The sequence below is a fragment of the Nerophis ophidion genome, linkage group LG02 (assembly GCF_033978795.1).
Source record: "Nerophis ophidion isolate RoL-2023_Sa linkage group LG02, RoL_Noph_v1.0, whole genome shotgun sequence".
Taxonomy (NCBI): domain Eukaryota; kingdom Metazoa; phylum Chordata; class Actinopteri; order Syngnathiformes; family Syngnathidae; genus Nerophis; species Nerophis ophidion.
Window position 1 is genome coordinate 31372000 of NC_084612.1, and position 13363 is coordinate 31385362.

Sequence of the window (13363 nt, forward strand, 5' to 3'; positions counted from 1 at the left end):
GGCAGCACCACTTAAAACAGAAGCAATATGTTTGTGTGTCAGAGCTTCTATTCACAAGCATTCTGTTGTTTTGAGTACCTACTACAAAACATTTGTTAAAGATCCTTACATGACAGGAGAGTTCTGCTGTTTTTAAGGACTGACGTAAAAAAATTATATTCCAATAATTTATTTTTGATGGGAGTGCCCTATTTTTTAGGAACTGCAACAAGAATGTTAGTCAATCCCAAATGTTTAAAGGGGAACATTATCACCAGACCTATGTAAGTGTCAATATATACCTTGATGGTGCAGAAAAAAGACCATATATTGTTTTTACCGATTTCCGAACTCTAAATGGATGAATTTGGGCGAATTAAACGCCTTTCTGTTTATCGCTCTTTTTGCGATGACGTCAGAACGTGACGTCTCCGAGGTAATACAGCCGCCATTTTCATTTTCAACACATTGCAAACATTGGGTCTCAGCTCTGTTATTTTCTGTTTTTTCGACTATTTTTTGGAACTTTGGAGACATCATGCCTCGTCAGTGTGTTGTCGGAGGGTGTAACAACACTAACAGGGAGGGATTCGAGTTGCACCACTGGCCCGAAGATGCGAAATTGTCTGCCGCCAGACCCCCATTGAATGTACCAAAGTGTCTCCACATTTTACCGGCGATGACAGACATGGCACAGAGATGTATGGATAACCTGCAGATGCATTTGCAATGATAAAGTCAACGAAATCACAAAGGTGAGTTTTGTTGATGTTGACTTATGTGCTAATCAGACATATTTGGCTGCGGCGTGACTGCCAGGTAATCGATGCTAACATGCTATGCTAATCGACGCTAACATGCTATTTACCGGCGGTGCTAAAGCAGACATGGCACAGAGATGTATGGATAACCTGCAGATGCATTTGCAACGATAAAGTCAACAAATTCACAAAGGTGAGTTTTGTTGATGTTGACTGCAAGCTAATCGATGCTAACATGCTATGCTAATCGATGCTAACATGCTATTTACCGGCAGTGTTAAAGCAGACATGGCACACAGATGTATGGATAACCTGCAGATGCATTTGCAACTATATAACGTTTCCTGCCCTGCGATGAGGGAGCGACTTGTCCAGGGTGTACCCCGCCTTCTGCCCGATTGTAGCTGAGATAGGCGCCAGCGCCCCCCGCGAGCCCAAAAGGGAATAAGCGGTAGAAAATGGATGGATGGATTACGTTTCCTTCCACCCACATGTAATGCGAAAAAAACACTTACCAATCGAAGGATTTAAGTTGCTCTAGTGTCACAAGATGCAAAAGTCCTGATTGTTTGGTCCGCACATTTTACCGGCGATGCTAATGCAGCTATTCGGCCATTCTATGGCTTTGAATAGCGTCAATAGCTATTCGCTCAATAGCTTCAGTTTCTTCTTTAATACTTTCATACTCCAACCATCCGTTTCAATACATGCGTAATCTGTTGAATCGCTTAAACCGCTGAAATCCGAGTCCGAATCCGAGCTAATGTCGCTATATCTTGCTGTGCTATTCGCCATTGTTTGTTTACATTGGCAGCACTGTATAACGTCACAGAGAAATGGATCATCGCATCGCAAATAGCGAAAATCAAGCACATTAAAGCTTTTTTTAGGGATATTCCGGGACCGGTAAAATTTTGAAAAAAACTTCAAAAAATACAACACGCGACTGGGAACTGATTTTTATTGTTTTTAACCCTTTGAAATTGTGATAATGTTCCCCTTTAACTAAATTTTCAAGTTGGTTTGACTTTGAGGGCAAGATTTGGCATGCGAACCAGCAGTTGAATAACATGAATTAAAAAGGAACTGAAGCATTCAAACAAACCCGACTGGTTTCAACTTGAATGTGATCCCAGCTTCGATGCATATGAGAGAGGAACCTCTTGACTGCATCTTTCTCTGCAGACATCACCAGAGTGCGAATGGTCTCTCCTGGCATCTGCAGATATTCCTATAATGAGATTGAATAATTCACCCAAACAGCAAATTCAGTGCATGGAATGTACAGTAGATTCCCATTAGTGCACCTGCAGAAGAATTCTTAGAGCAGATGAGTTGTTGTCCTGCTGAATGAGGTCCCATAAGACAGGCTGATGTGCAAACGACCAAAATTAGGAAGTTAGTGCCTCCTTCAGGAAAGTGTGTGCATAAATTGTCTTACACTGAAGCAGCTTAATAGGTCCTCTTTAAGAGTTGAGTCCCGTTCCCGGCGAAGGAAGACTTCCACGGTGTGAAGGACGCTCGTGGAGGCCTCTGGCTGCAATGAGCTCCAGGATCTGTTGTCAAGAAGACTGGAGAGGAGGATGGCCTGACCCAAACCTTGTCGGGCCTCCCTCTCGCCCTCATCCAGACCAGAAGAGAGGCCTACCATGAAGTCCAGCATCCTTAACACATAACCAAGTGCCACAAAAAACCCTTGGTTCTCCGCTCCATCTACCTGGCACACACTCAGTTTGTGCAAGACTTCCAGGATCAGCGGTGATGGGTCCACACACAGCTGTGACGTGTCAAAATCATATTGTGCAGGGAGCATGTCAAAGAACCGCTGAAGTAAGCACTTATCGTTTTCTACCTGTGCTCGGAGATCTGCACAGACGTCAAACAAGTGGGGCATCGATTCCAGCAGCTGATGGTAGAGTGATGCGTTCAGGCACATGTACTCTCTCAGTCCATGTGTGGTCCCACACACTTCCAGTATGGTTAAATTGAGAAAAGTCAGTGCAGGCCACTCCTGGTATTGGCAAGTCCTGTCAGGGGTATCAGTAATGGAGGTGTTGTGTTGTCTGAAGCAGAACGCTGCAGCCCAGCTGCCCTCTGGGAAGGACCGGTGGGATTCTAGTGGTTCTCTTCCACACAAAGCTGAGATAAGGGCTGAGTTGTTGGGCAAAAAGCAGCGTCTGAAAGTCTGGGCACTCACCAACCTGCTGCTGCCCAACTGAGTCAGACATCCTTCCACAGGCACTCGACTTACCGCCGCACCGCTTGATAGGCGCACACACAACTGCTCTATACTCGTCTGGTTAAACAGATTGTCTGCCCTGGCAGCCTGCAATTAGTGAGGGACAACTGTTATTGTTTGGATCCATTTGTTTCATAGAAGAAAATTATATATCAGCCTATTTGAGCACAAACACATCACAACATGACATGTTGTGTTGAAAATGCTGTATTTGACCATCATTTCGAAGCAATTAGGATTACGTTTTCATCCCTAAAAATGCATATTCTTCTTTATTGTTTTTTGTAAGTAAAATTATTTAGTTGTCAACTAAACCCTGTGCTCAACAGCCATAAATTAGGTACACCTGCACAATCTGTAGAATCTCTTGTATCATACATTCTGCAATTATAAAATAAAAGATACAAGAGTATTTATTGCAGTTAAAGGCCTACTGAAACCCACTACTAGCCACCACGCAGTCTGATAGTTTATATATCAATGATGAAATATTAACATTGCAACACATGCCAATACGGCTTTTTTAGTTTACTAAATTACAAGTTTAAATTTCCCGGGAGTTTAGTTTTGAAAACGTCGTGTAATGATGACGGTACGCAAGACGTCACGCGTTTTTAGGAAGTATGAGCGCTACACACACACAGCTAAATGTCGTCTGCTTTAACAGCGTAATTACACAGTATTTTGGAGATCTGTGTTGCAGAATCTTTTGCAATTTGTTCAATTAATATTGGAGAAGTCACAGTAGAAAGATGGAGTTGGGAAGCTTTAGCCTTTAGCCACACAAACACACGGTGATTCCTTGTTTAAAATTCCCGGAGGTGAAAATTTACTATGGATCAGAGCGCTGTCAAGTGAACATGGATCCCGACCACATGTCAACCAGCAGGTTTCGGTGAGAAAATTGTGATTAAAAAGTCGCTTCTTACTGGAGAAAAGCTGAGCTTGGGCCGTCCATGAAGCTGCCGTCGATTTCCCTGAGACATTGGCGTCAAGACACCTGTGGAGACACCCTTCCGACTATTAGGTAATATTAAACTCACTAAAAGACTAGCAACACAATAGAAAGATAAGGGATTTCCCAGAATGATCCTAGTAAATGTGTCTGAAATCCGTCCCAATGCATTTGTGTTTTTTTTTTTTTTTTAGTCCGTCGCTATCAATATCCTCAAACACGAATCTTTCATCCTCGCTCAAATTAATGGGGAAATTGTCGTTTCTCGGTCCGAATAGCACTTTTTGTTGGAGGCTCCCTTTAAAAACAATGTGAATATGTGAGGAGCCCCCACACTTGTGACGTCATCGTCTGCGACTTCCGGTAGAGGCAGGGCATTTCTCTTGGCACCGAAAGTTGTGAACTTTATCGTGGAGGTTCTCTACTAAATCCTTTCAGCAAAAATATGGCAATATCGCAAAATTATCACGCATGACACATAGAATGGACCTGCTATCCCCGTTTAAATAAGAAAATCTCATTTCAGTAGGCCTTCAAGTAACCATGTTTATACTTTACATTGTAAATGACAAAACATATGAAATATTAATTAATTGGATTATGTTTTGTATTGTTATTAAGTGTAGTAGTAGCAGCAGTGGCACTATAATAATAACAATACAGTGGTACCTCAATTTAAGAGTGTGTTGAGATAAGAGCTGTCCCTTGGCTTATTGTGATCAAGCAAACATTTGAGCTACAAGCATCCCCGTCATTAGTTGACAGTCAATTTCACAGTGAACCCCGTAAGATCTAACCAAACCATCTAGTCTTACTTGCAATAGATGATATCCATTGAATTTAAGAAAGAAATAATCAAAAACATGATCTTGCATGTCACCAACTTTGCGAAGAAAGTCAAGCGTAGCACTGCTAGTCTGCACCATACTGATAAGTCTCACTAATGTCAATAATGTTAAAAAAATATATATCTAAACATCGGCCATTCTTCCAGTAAAATATGGGAAAGTGGCTGGTGGTTTTTTGGGGAGTGAGAAGCAATTGAAATGACTTTGAAGACTGCTCTACAAGCTGTATATTACTATTTCGGGTCTCCCCATGTCTAGCATTAAAAGATTGCAGTTGGTACAAAATGCGGCTGCTAGACTTTTGACAAGAACAAGAAAGTTTGATCACATTACGCCTGTACTGGCTCACCTGCACTGGCTTCCTGTGCACTTAAGATGTGACTTTAAGGTTTTACTACTTACGTATAAAATACTACACGGTCTAGCTCCATCCTATCTTGCCGATTGTATTGTACCATATGTCCCGCCATGAAATCTGCGTTCAAAGGACTCCGGCTTATTAGTGATTCCCAAAGCCCAAAAAAAGTCTGTGGGCTATAAAGCGTTTTCATTTCGGGCTCCAGTACTCTGGAATGCCCTCCCGGTAACAGTTCGAGATGCCACCTCAGTAGAAGCATTTGCGTCTCACCTTAAAACTCATTTGTATACTCTAGCCTTTAAATAGACTCCCTTTTTAGACCAGTTGATCTGCCGATTCTTTTCTTTTTCTCCTATGTCCCACTCTCCCTTGTGGAGGGTCCGGTCCGATCCAGTGGCCATGTACTGCTCGCCTGTGTATCGGCTGGGGACATCTCTGCGCTGCTGATCCGCCTCGGCTTGGGATGTTTTCCTGCTGGCTCCGCTGTGAACGGGACTCTCGCTGCTGTGTTGGATCCGCTTTGGACTGGACTCTTGCGACTATGTGGATCCATTATGGATTGAACTTTCACAGTATCATGTTAGACCCGCTCGGCATCCATTGCTTTCCTTCTCTCCAAGGTTCTCATAGTCATCATTGTCACCGACATCCCACTGGGTGTGAATTTTTCCTTGCCCTTATGTGGGCCTACCGAGGATGTCGTAGTGGTTTGTGCAGCCCTTTGAGACACTAGTGATTTAGGGCTATATAAGTAAACATTGATTGATTGATTGATATTACTGTAGTTGTTAGAAGTACATTTTTATGTATTTTTTTCACACAATAGTTATTATCTCAAAGTTTGTTTTTCTCTTTAATAGGCATTACATTGTTCTATTTTGGGCGCCAAACGCCAAATAAATTGATCTCAATAATGTTTCAATGGCAGACATTTGCGGACGCTGTATCGATCCGTTGTGGTGAAGAAGGAGATGGGCCGGAAGGCAAAGCGCTCAATTTACCGGTCGATCTATGTTCCCATCCTCACCTATGGTCATGAGCTTTGGGTCATGACCGAAAGGATAAGATCACGGGTACAAGCAGCCGAAATAAGTTTCCCCCGCCGGGTGGCGGGGCTCTCCCTTAGAGATAGGGTGAGAAGCTCTGCCATTTGGGAGGAGCTCAAAGTAAAGTCGCTGCTCCAACTCATCAAGAGGAGCCAGATGTGGTGGTTCGGGCATCTGGTCAGGATGCCACCCGAACTCCTCCCTTGGGAGTTGTTTCGGGCACGTCCGACTGGTAGGAGGCCACGGGGAAAACCCAGGACACATTGGGTAGATTATGTCTTCCGGCTGGCCTGGGAACGCCTCAGGATCTCCCGGGAGGAGCTGGACGAAATGGATGGGGAGAGGGAATTCTGGGCCTCCCTGCTTAGTCTGCTGCCCCCGCGACCCGACCTCGGATAAGCAGAAGAAGATGGATGGATGGATGGCAGACATTTGAGAGACACATGTTTGGCCTGAAGAGCCGTCAGAACCAATTAAGCTTGTAAATTGGGGTATTACTTTCTGATTTGTACTATTTTTACTCAGGCTGTATCATTTCCTATCCTGGTGCTCTTATTTTGGTTTTACTTTCTGTTGGACTCCTTGTTTTCCTGCACCTTCAATATCTGTTTAGTTTCTTCCAGCGCATTGTTTTTTTATTAAAAAACAATTCTACTTAGACCCAGCCATTGCTCCTTGCCAGTGCTGGTTTATTGCCTTTTTGTCCGTGTGCAAATAATATAATATCCTCGCACTAGCCTTTTGTTTCTGCTTTTTATTGCACTCTAAGTAAAGAAATAAAGAATTTGACCTGAACACCGGCTTCTGTCTTTGCATCCTGTGGTCATGCCATCAACCAAAACAATTGTATTACTTTAAAAACTTCTTAAAGGTACAACATACTTTTTGCTGGTAAACCACTATACATACTGTAGTAAATGTTGAATTTGCCAGTATTTCAAATACGTGTCCTGTGAAAATTCAACAATGTATTTTTAGTTTCAGTAGTGATGCAAAACAGCACTTTGTCATATTGTTTTTCTAATATATTTGACTAGCAAATGGGTGATATCGTTTAACAGTGTCATTCTACAGGTGTACATCATGGTGTGGCGGCTGGGTGCATATGCAAAGTAGAGTCCATATGAGACGGTCCTTACCTGGTGTGCTCTCTGCAGCCAGAAAGAGGAGTTGGTGCACACGGTGTTGTTGAATTCATGAGCAAAGTACTCACTGCACACATGGACCCAAAACAAGTCCTCCTCGGCCGCAGACACGTACCAAGCTGCTTCGGAGCAGGTGGCGAGCAGGTCCAGACCCATCTCAGCCCCAACAGGACTCACTGAGCCATTCTCTCCTTCAAACAGTTTACAGTAGAGGAATACGGTGAAGTTGGAGACACCGGTCAATCCTGGGATGGAGTCATTGCATGCCGCCTCTAGGATTTCTGCAGTGGATGAGTACTCCATCTCTCTTTGTGTTTCCCTCCTTGTTCGTGGCTTAGTGGGTAGGTGTTGGTGACGTGTGCCAGGGAGAACACGAAGACGTTTTTGATTACTTTTTTGGGAAGATTTAACACTTGAGTTGGCAGTCTTTTGTCTGTAGCCGTTTCCTTCATCGGGGGGACAAGACAGGAATGGCAGCGTTGTTGGGAGACCATGGGTGCTAACACCTAGAGCCTGGGTGTTCCATGTCACATTATGTCTTATACCCCTGCATTTGTATAAACACATGAGGAAAAGCATCAGTTATCTCACTCGGACAACTTGTTGCTAAACATATGGAGTACATTACCATAAGATCAGCTGCCTCAGATTGCCTTTTGGAGAGACAGGAAAACAAGTTTGATGAGTATGAGTTGGAAAAAGCTATAGATGAGACAAATCCCTAGATTCAATTTACTTACAACAATAAAAGGGCAAAAACATTAACGTCAATGTAAGATGCTCTCAGTAATCATAAATGCTGTAGATCTCTTTTCTATACAACTACTGGAGCCCACTTTCAGTGACCTAAATATGTTCCATCTACATATATACCAAATAGACTACAATATAATCCTATGTCCTAAACACGTTTTGGAGCCCAATTACCAGGCTGTGAGAAAGTAAAAAGCAATGAATATTTTATTCCAAAAAAATATCCTCAGGCTTTTTATTTGAACTCCAATGACTGAACCCAGCCTGTAGGGACTTTTATTTTAATACAGTAGTGTACCAATATTTATGGAGGGCCAAATGTCAAAATTAAATAAATACATTTTCAAATAATTACTTAAATGTGTCATTAAGTAATTATAATTTCAATGAAATACAAAAATGTGGTAATAAATGTAAAATTCATTGTAAGATTCAATTATTTCATAATTTATTGTTTTAATTGTTTATTTATTTTATTTAATTAATTAATGATAGATTTAATTTAATTATTTAAAGTGGTATTTAGTCACCCATTGATTTATGTATTTCATTTTGTCCGATTCGGCCATCGTCAGTGCTTCATAAATTCATTTTATCTGTCAAAATCAGCCGTCAAAGTCTTAAATTCTAAATTTAATGGTAAAATAATTCAATTACAACATAATTAATTGAATTGTGGCATAATATAAATAATAAAACATATTCAATGTTTTATTGTTGTTAGTCAATTTTACATGAAAAAATAATGACACATTGAATAAAACATTTATCCATCCATCCATTTTCTACCGCTTATTCCCTTCGGGGTCACGGGGGGCACTGGAGCCTATCTCAGTTATAATCGGGCGGAAGGCGGTGTACACCCTGGACAAGTCTCCACCTCATCATAGGGCCAACACAGACAGACAGACAACATTCACACTCACATTCACACACTAGGGGCCATTTAGTGTTGCCAATCAACCTATCCCCAGGTGCATGTTTCTGGAGGTGGTAGGAAGCCAGAGTACCCGGAGGGAACCCACGCAGTCAACAAGTAGATTATTAATTCCTTTTCTACCACTTGTCCTTAATAATGTTGACAAAATAACAGAATGATAAATGACAAAATATGTTATTGCCTATGTCAGCAGCTAAATTAGGAGCCTTTGTTTGCTTACTTACTAATAAACGACAAGTTGTCGTATGGTCACTATTTTATTTATGTATTAATTAGAATTACAGTAACTATCGGCACATTTAAATAATTAAAGATGTATCTAATTATCCCTGTCATCTTTTTAATTGACACAAAACAAACTCTATGTCAAGGTTGCCCAAAGTGGAGCCCAGCGAAGGATGGCTTCACAAATTTACTCTAATACATGTTCGTACTAACCTCTTTCAAACTCACAATCATCAATGGCATGTCAATGTAACCGATAGAAAAAGGAAACAGCATATGTTGGTATTTTTTTATTTCATATTATTGTTATTAATTTCACCAAAATCCCTCACATGATATGTTTTAGTTTCTTTTTACTTTAAATATGGATTATCAGAAATATAATTCAAGTTTTTGTGGATTTATTTTTGTATTTCTTTTATTTTTACAAATCTGAGGTTTTATTTTGAAAGTTTGAGGATATGACAGTGCGTAGCTACCTTTACCGCCAGTCTGCGGCGTTCCTCACTGCGAGAGGTATGTTGTTTTGCTCTGGGATTAACAAATCATATTTCTTGAGTTTAAATGCAAAATTAACAGAAGAATGTTGGTGTGCAAATGTTTCGAGATATGTTTATGGAGGTTTTTTTTTAGTGGCGTGTTTTAAAGAGCCATTTTGAGCGAGAGAAGGAAAGTTTGTTTTGACGAGACTTTTACCTGTATGTGTGTGAGTGAATGAGCGAGCGCGTGCGTGTGTGTCCTCCATGTTGTAGCCTACATGCTCAATTTATTTTTTTTTGTGTGTGTGTGTTAGGAGTTATGTGGAGAGGAAAAGACCATTGCACTCACATTGTGTCTCATGTCACTGTCATACAGGTATGTGTGTGTTTAGCCGCTATGTTAGAAATGTTTGTTTACTTTACTGTACGTAAAAATGTAGTAGTGAGTGGCCAGTCTGCGCCGTTCCTCACTGCGAGAGGAGTTATGTGGAGAGGAGATGACCATTGCACTCAAATTGTGTCTCATGTCACTGCCATACAGGAATAAAGTTGAATGTGAGAAGTTGAACCATCCCCGTGTCCCATGTCATTGAATGAACGCAGAGTACTACACACAAACAGCGTAGTCGGGACATTGCCGACCCGTCCCGGCTACATCTGTAAGGCTAGCAAGTTGCCATGTATGAAATGTGACAATCTTCACTACATGGCGGCATGAAGCTAAACTCCTCTGTGTTTGGCCCATGGCCCACCAGCACATTTTTACTTTGGCCCGTAGAAGCAAATAAATTGGGCACCCCTGCTTTAGATTTTATCAATACAAGCAATATATGTGATTTGCACTGCACTGGGAGGCATTCAAATAAATTGCAAACAAAAATCATATAACCTGAGTGGCTATAGCTCTATATTTTTAAATAATATCTCTTCATGAGTGCATAACCTCACCTGCTGAGCATTGTCCTCTTGCATTTGACTGCGGCACGTCCACCAAGCTGCTGACATCCTCAAGCATAGCCATGGTAACTTGTGACACTTTCTTTCTCAAGTTACCGTACACGGAACTGCCTACCCTGTGCAGGAGGCCCGTCCTAAGCCCATCCAAACTTTGCACCAGTGCTATGTTTTTTTGTCCCAAGTTGCCTCCACTCGAACGTGACAGTGCTTGCAGGAATAAGCGCCGCATGGAATCTGGATCATCCTGCGTTCCCTTTGTGTCCTCCAAAAAAGTATTTTCTGGTAATAAATCCTGCCTCATGGCTTCAGGAGGCAAGCTGAAGGGTTTAATGCGTCCACTCGAGCCTTTCCTGTGTTCCGCACCCTCCCCAGCTGAGTGCAAACTGACCATGGGCGTCCAGTTGAGTGTTTCCAGGAGACGCAGGACATACTGAAGCCAGTTCACTCCAAAGGGACAGTCGGTACGTCCTTTCAGTTCGCAGATGAAACCCTGCAGGCCTGCGCTGGCCTGTCCGTACGTCCCACTGATCAGTGCCTGCAGAGCGGCCTCCAGCACGGCACTCACTGTCCTCCAGTGCTGAGACAACAAAGTCAGAAGGGGCTTGTGAGGCTGACGCTGAAAGAGGCTTGTCAGGCTCTGTAGCAGCGCCAGAAGCCAGTCCCAGTGCGGGCTGCCTCTCAGGGACAGAAACCAATCCTTTACTTGGATGCTGGGTCGAGGCGGCATTCGGCCGTTCCATTGGCTCTGAGCAGCATTCCCTTCCGATTGAAGAAAAAAATACAGCACTTTTTCCCATAGCTGGTCATCATCCGTATCTACGGGAGCCTTCTCTAGTCCTGCACTCATATCTTGGAGATACTGAGAAATGTTGAAGAGGAAGCCAGAAAGACTATGTCGGTCAATTGGCTGGTTTAGTGAAGCCAAACTCTTACCAGGAAGTAGACCACTTAGTGTTTGGAGGCCCCCAAGTAGACTATTCAACCAAGGGTGCAGAAACACATCCTTGACTGCTTCTTTAGGGTTCTGTTGCGGATTCCAAGCACCTTCTTTACTAAGTTTTGATAGGAGCTCCTTCAGAATGACATCTCTCTGGAGCTCTCTTCTCCTTCCTAAAATGATTTCCATTAAGAAATATGTAAAGGTGTTAAAAACAGAACAAAATAGATCTATATTATGAATGCACTTACCTGTTTTCTCAGAGGATCCTTGTCCGAGTAAAATAGCACAAACTAGGATGCATGTGGAATGAAGAATGGCCATGCTTGGCCTTTTGTCTGCAGTCCTTATTTCATTCGGTAAATCACAGTCGCATCTTTCCCTTCATCATCTTTTTGCTTTTGATTCGCTGATAAGATGAACTTGAAGCATGAAATAGAGAGACATGCTACACCTTAATAATGACAAGCTACCATATCATTGTACCATCTACAGTCCCAGCCAGCCTCAAATGTTGTGGCTTCCCTACATCACAGATTTTTAAAACAAATTCCACAATTTGTGGCCTAAATTAGGTGTTAAATCAAATATTTTTTATGTCTTATACGTATTACAATGCAGTATGTGTCTTATTTTTCTAATATTATGTCATGGCAACTGATTAAGACAGTGTTTTTTAACCATAGGGCCGTGGCCCATTATTGGGCCGCAAGCGCCTCCTCGTGGGCCAAAAATAGAGCAACCTCTGCGTTACAAAATTTAGGATATATATTTACAAAGCAAATGACAAAAATGTACAAAATATAATTAGACACAAAAAGAAAACCAAAAATGTATAAAATCAACAGTATTATTCATCTTAATAATATCAATAATAGTTGTTGGTTTTTTTGTATAAAAATGTATTCTTAAAAAAATGTGTATATTGTTTTTCTTTCAATCCATTCTCGAAAAGGTGAACTGATTCAGAATTAAAATTGCAATTTGGAGCACCCCTAGTATGCAGGCTGCTAGATTGGGTGAAAAAGTGTAAAGATGAATATATGGTAAATGAGTTGTACTTGTATAGTGCTTTTCTACCCCCTTTTTTTTTAAAGAGCCCAAAGCGCTTTGACAGTATTTCCACATTCGCCCATTCACACACACAATCACACACTGATGGCGGGAGCTGCCATGCAAGGCGCTCACCAAGGCCCATCAGGAGCAAGGGTGAAGTGTCTTGCCCAAGGACACAACGGACCTGACTAGGATGGTATAAGGTGGGGATTGAACCAGTAACTCTCAGATTGCTGGCACAGCCACTATACCAACTTCGCCACGCCGTCCCCATGGCTATATGGGGATGGCTATTATTTTATGTTTCAAGGACTCTATGTTAAAAACAAACAGTGTGTAGAAATTCCTAAACCATTTTTTATGCTCGAACTATGAATATATATTTCCTTCCATCCATCCGTCCATCCATTTCTACCGCTTATTCCCTTTGGGATCGCGGGGGGCACCGTAGCCTATCTCAGTTACAATCGGGCGGAAGGTGGGTTACACCCTGGACAAGTCGCTACCTCATCGCAGGGCTGAAAATATTTGATATTGTAATTTAATAATAACAATCGTACTTCACAGAAATTAATTAACCACTGCCAGGCCTGAACCCAATTAGCTGCAATGGACGAGAGACGACTGCATTAATGTTCTTAGTGTAATTCATTGGACTTGGCAAGTAGCCAGCCTGGTAAATGGT

General features: G+C 41.9%; 1 protein-coding gene across 1 annotated transcript in view; it reads right to left on the reverse strand.

Moving 5' to 3' along the window:
* The window catches only part of LOC133548234 (stereocilin), a 53444-nt gene extending 41498 nt beyond the window's left edge, over window positions 1–11946 (reverse strand). The window contains exons 1-7 of the mRNA XM_061893553.1: window positions 11874–11946; window positions 10677–11795; window positions 7960–7984; window positions 7326–7878; window positions 2182–3066; window positions 2048–2110; window positions 1846–1971 (exon numbers count right to left, since the gene is read on the reverse strand). Coding sequence (XP_061749537.1) covers window positions 1846–1971; window positions 2048–2110; window positions 2182–3066; window positions 7326–7878; window positions 7960–7984; window positions 10677–11795; window positions 11874–11946 — 2844 coding nt within the window. The remainder of the gene's footprint in view (window positions 1–1845; window positions 1972–2047; window positions 2111–2181; window positions 3067–7325; window positions 7879–7959; window positions 7985–10676; window positions 11796–11873) is intronic.
* Between the last annotated feature and the right edge of the window lie 1417 nt (window positions 11947–13363).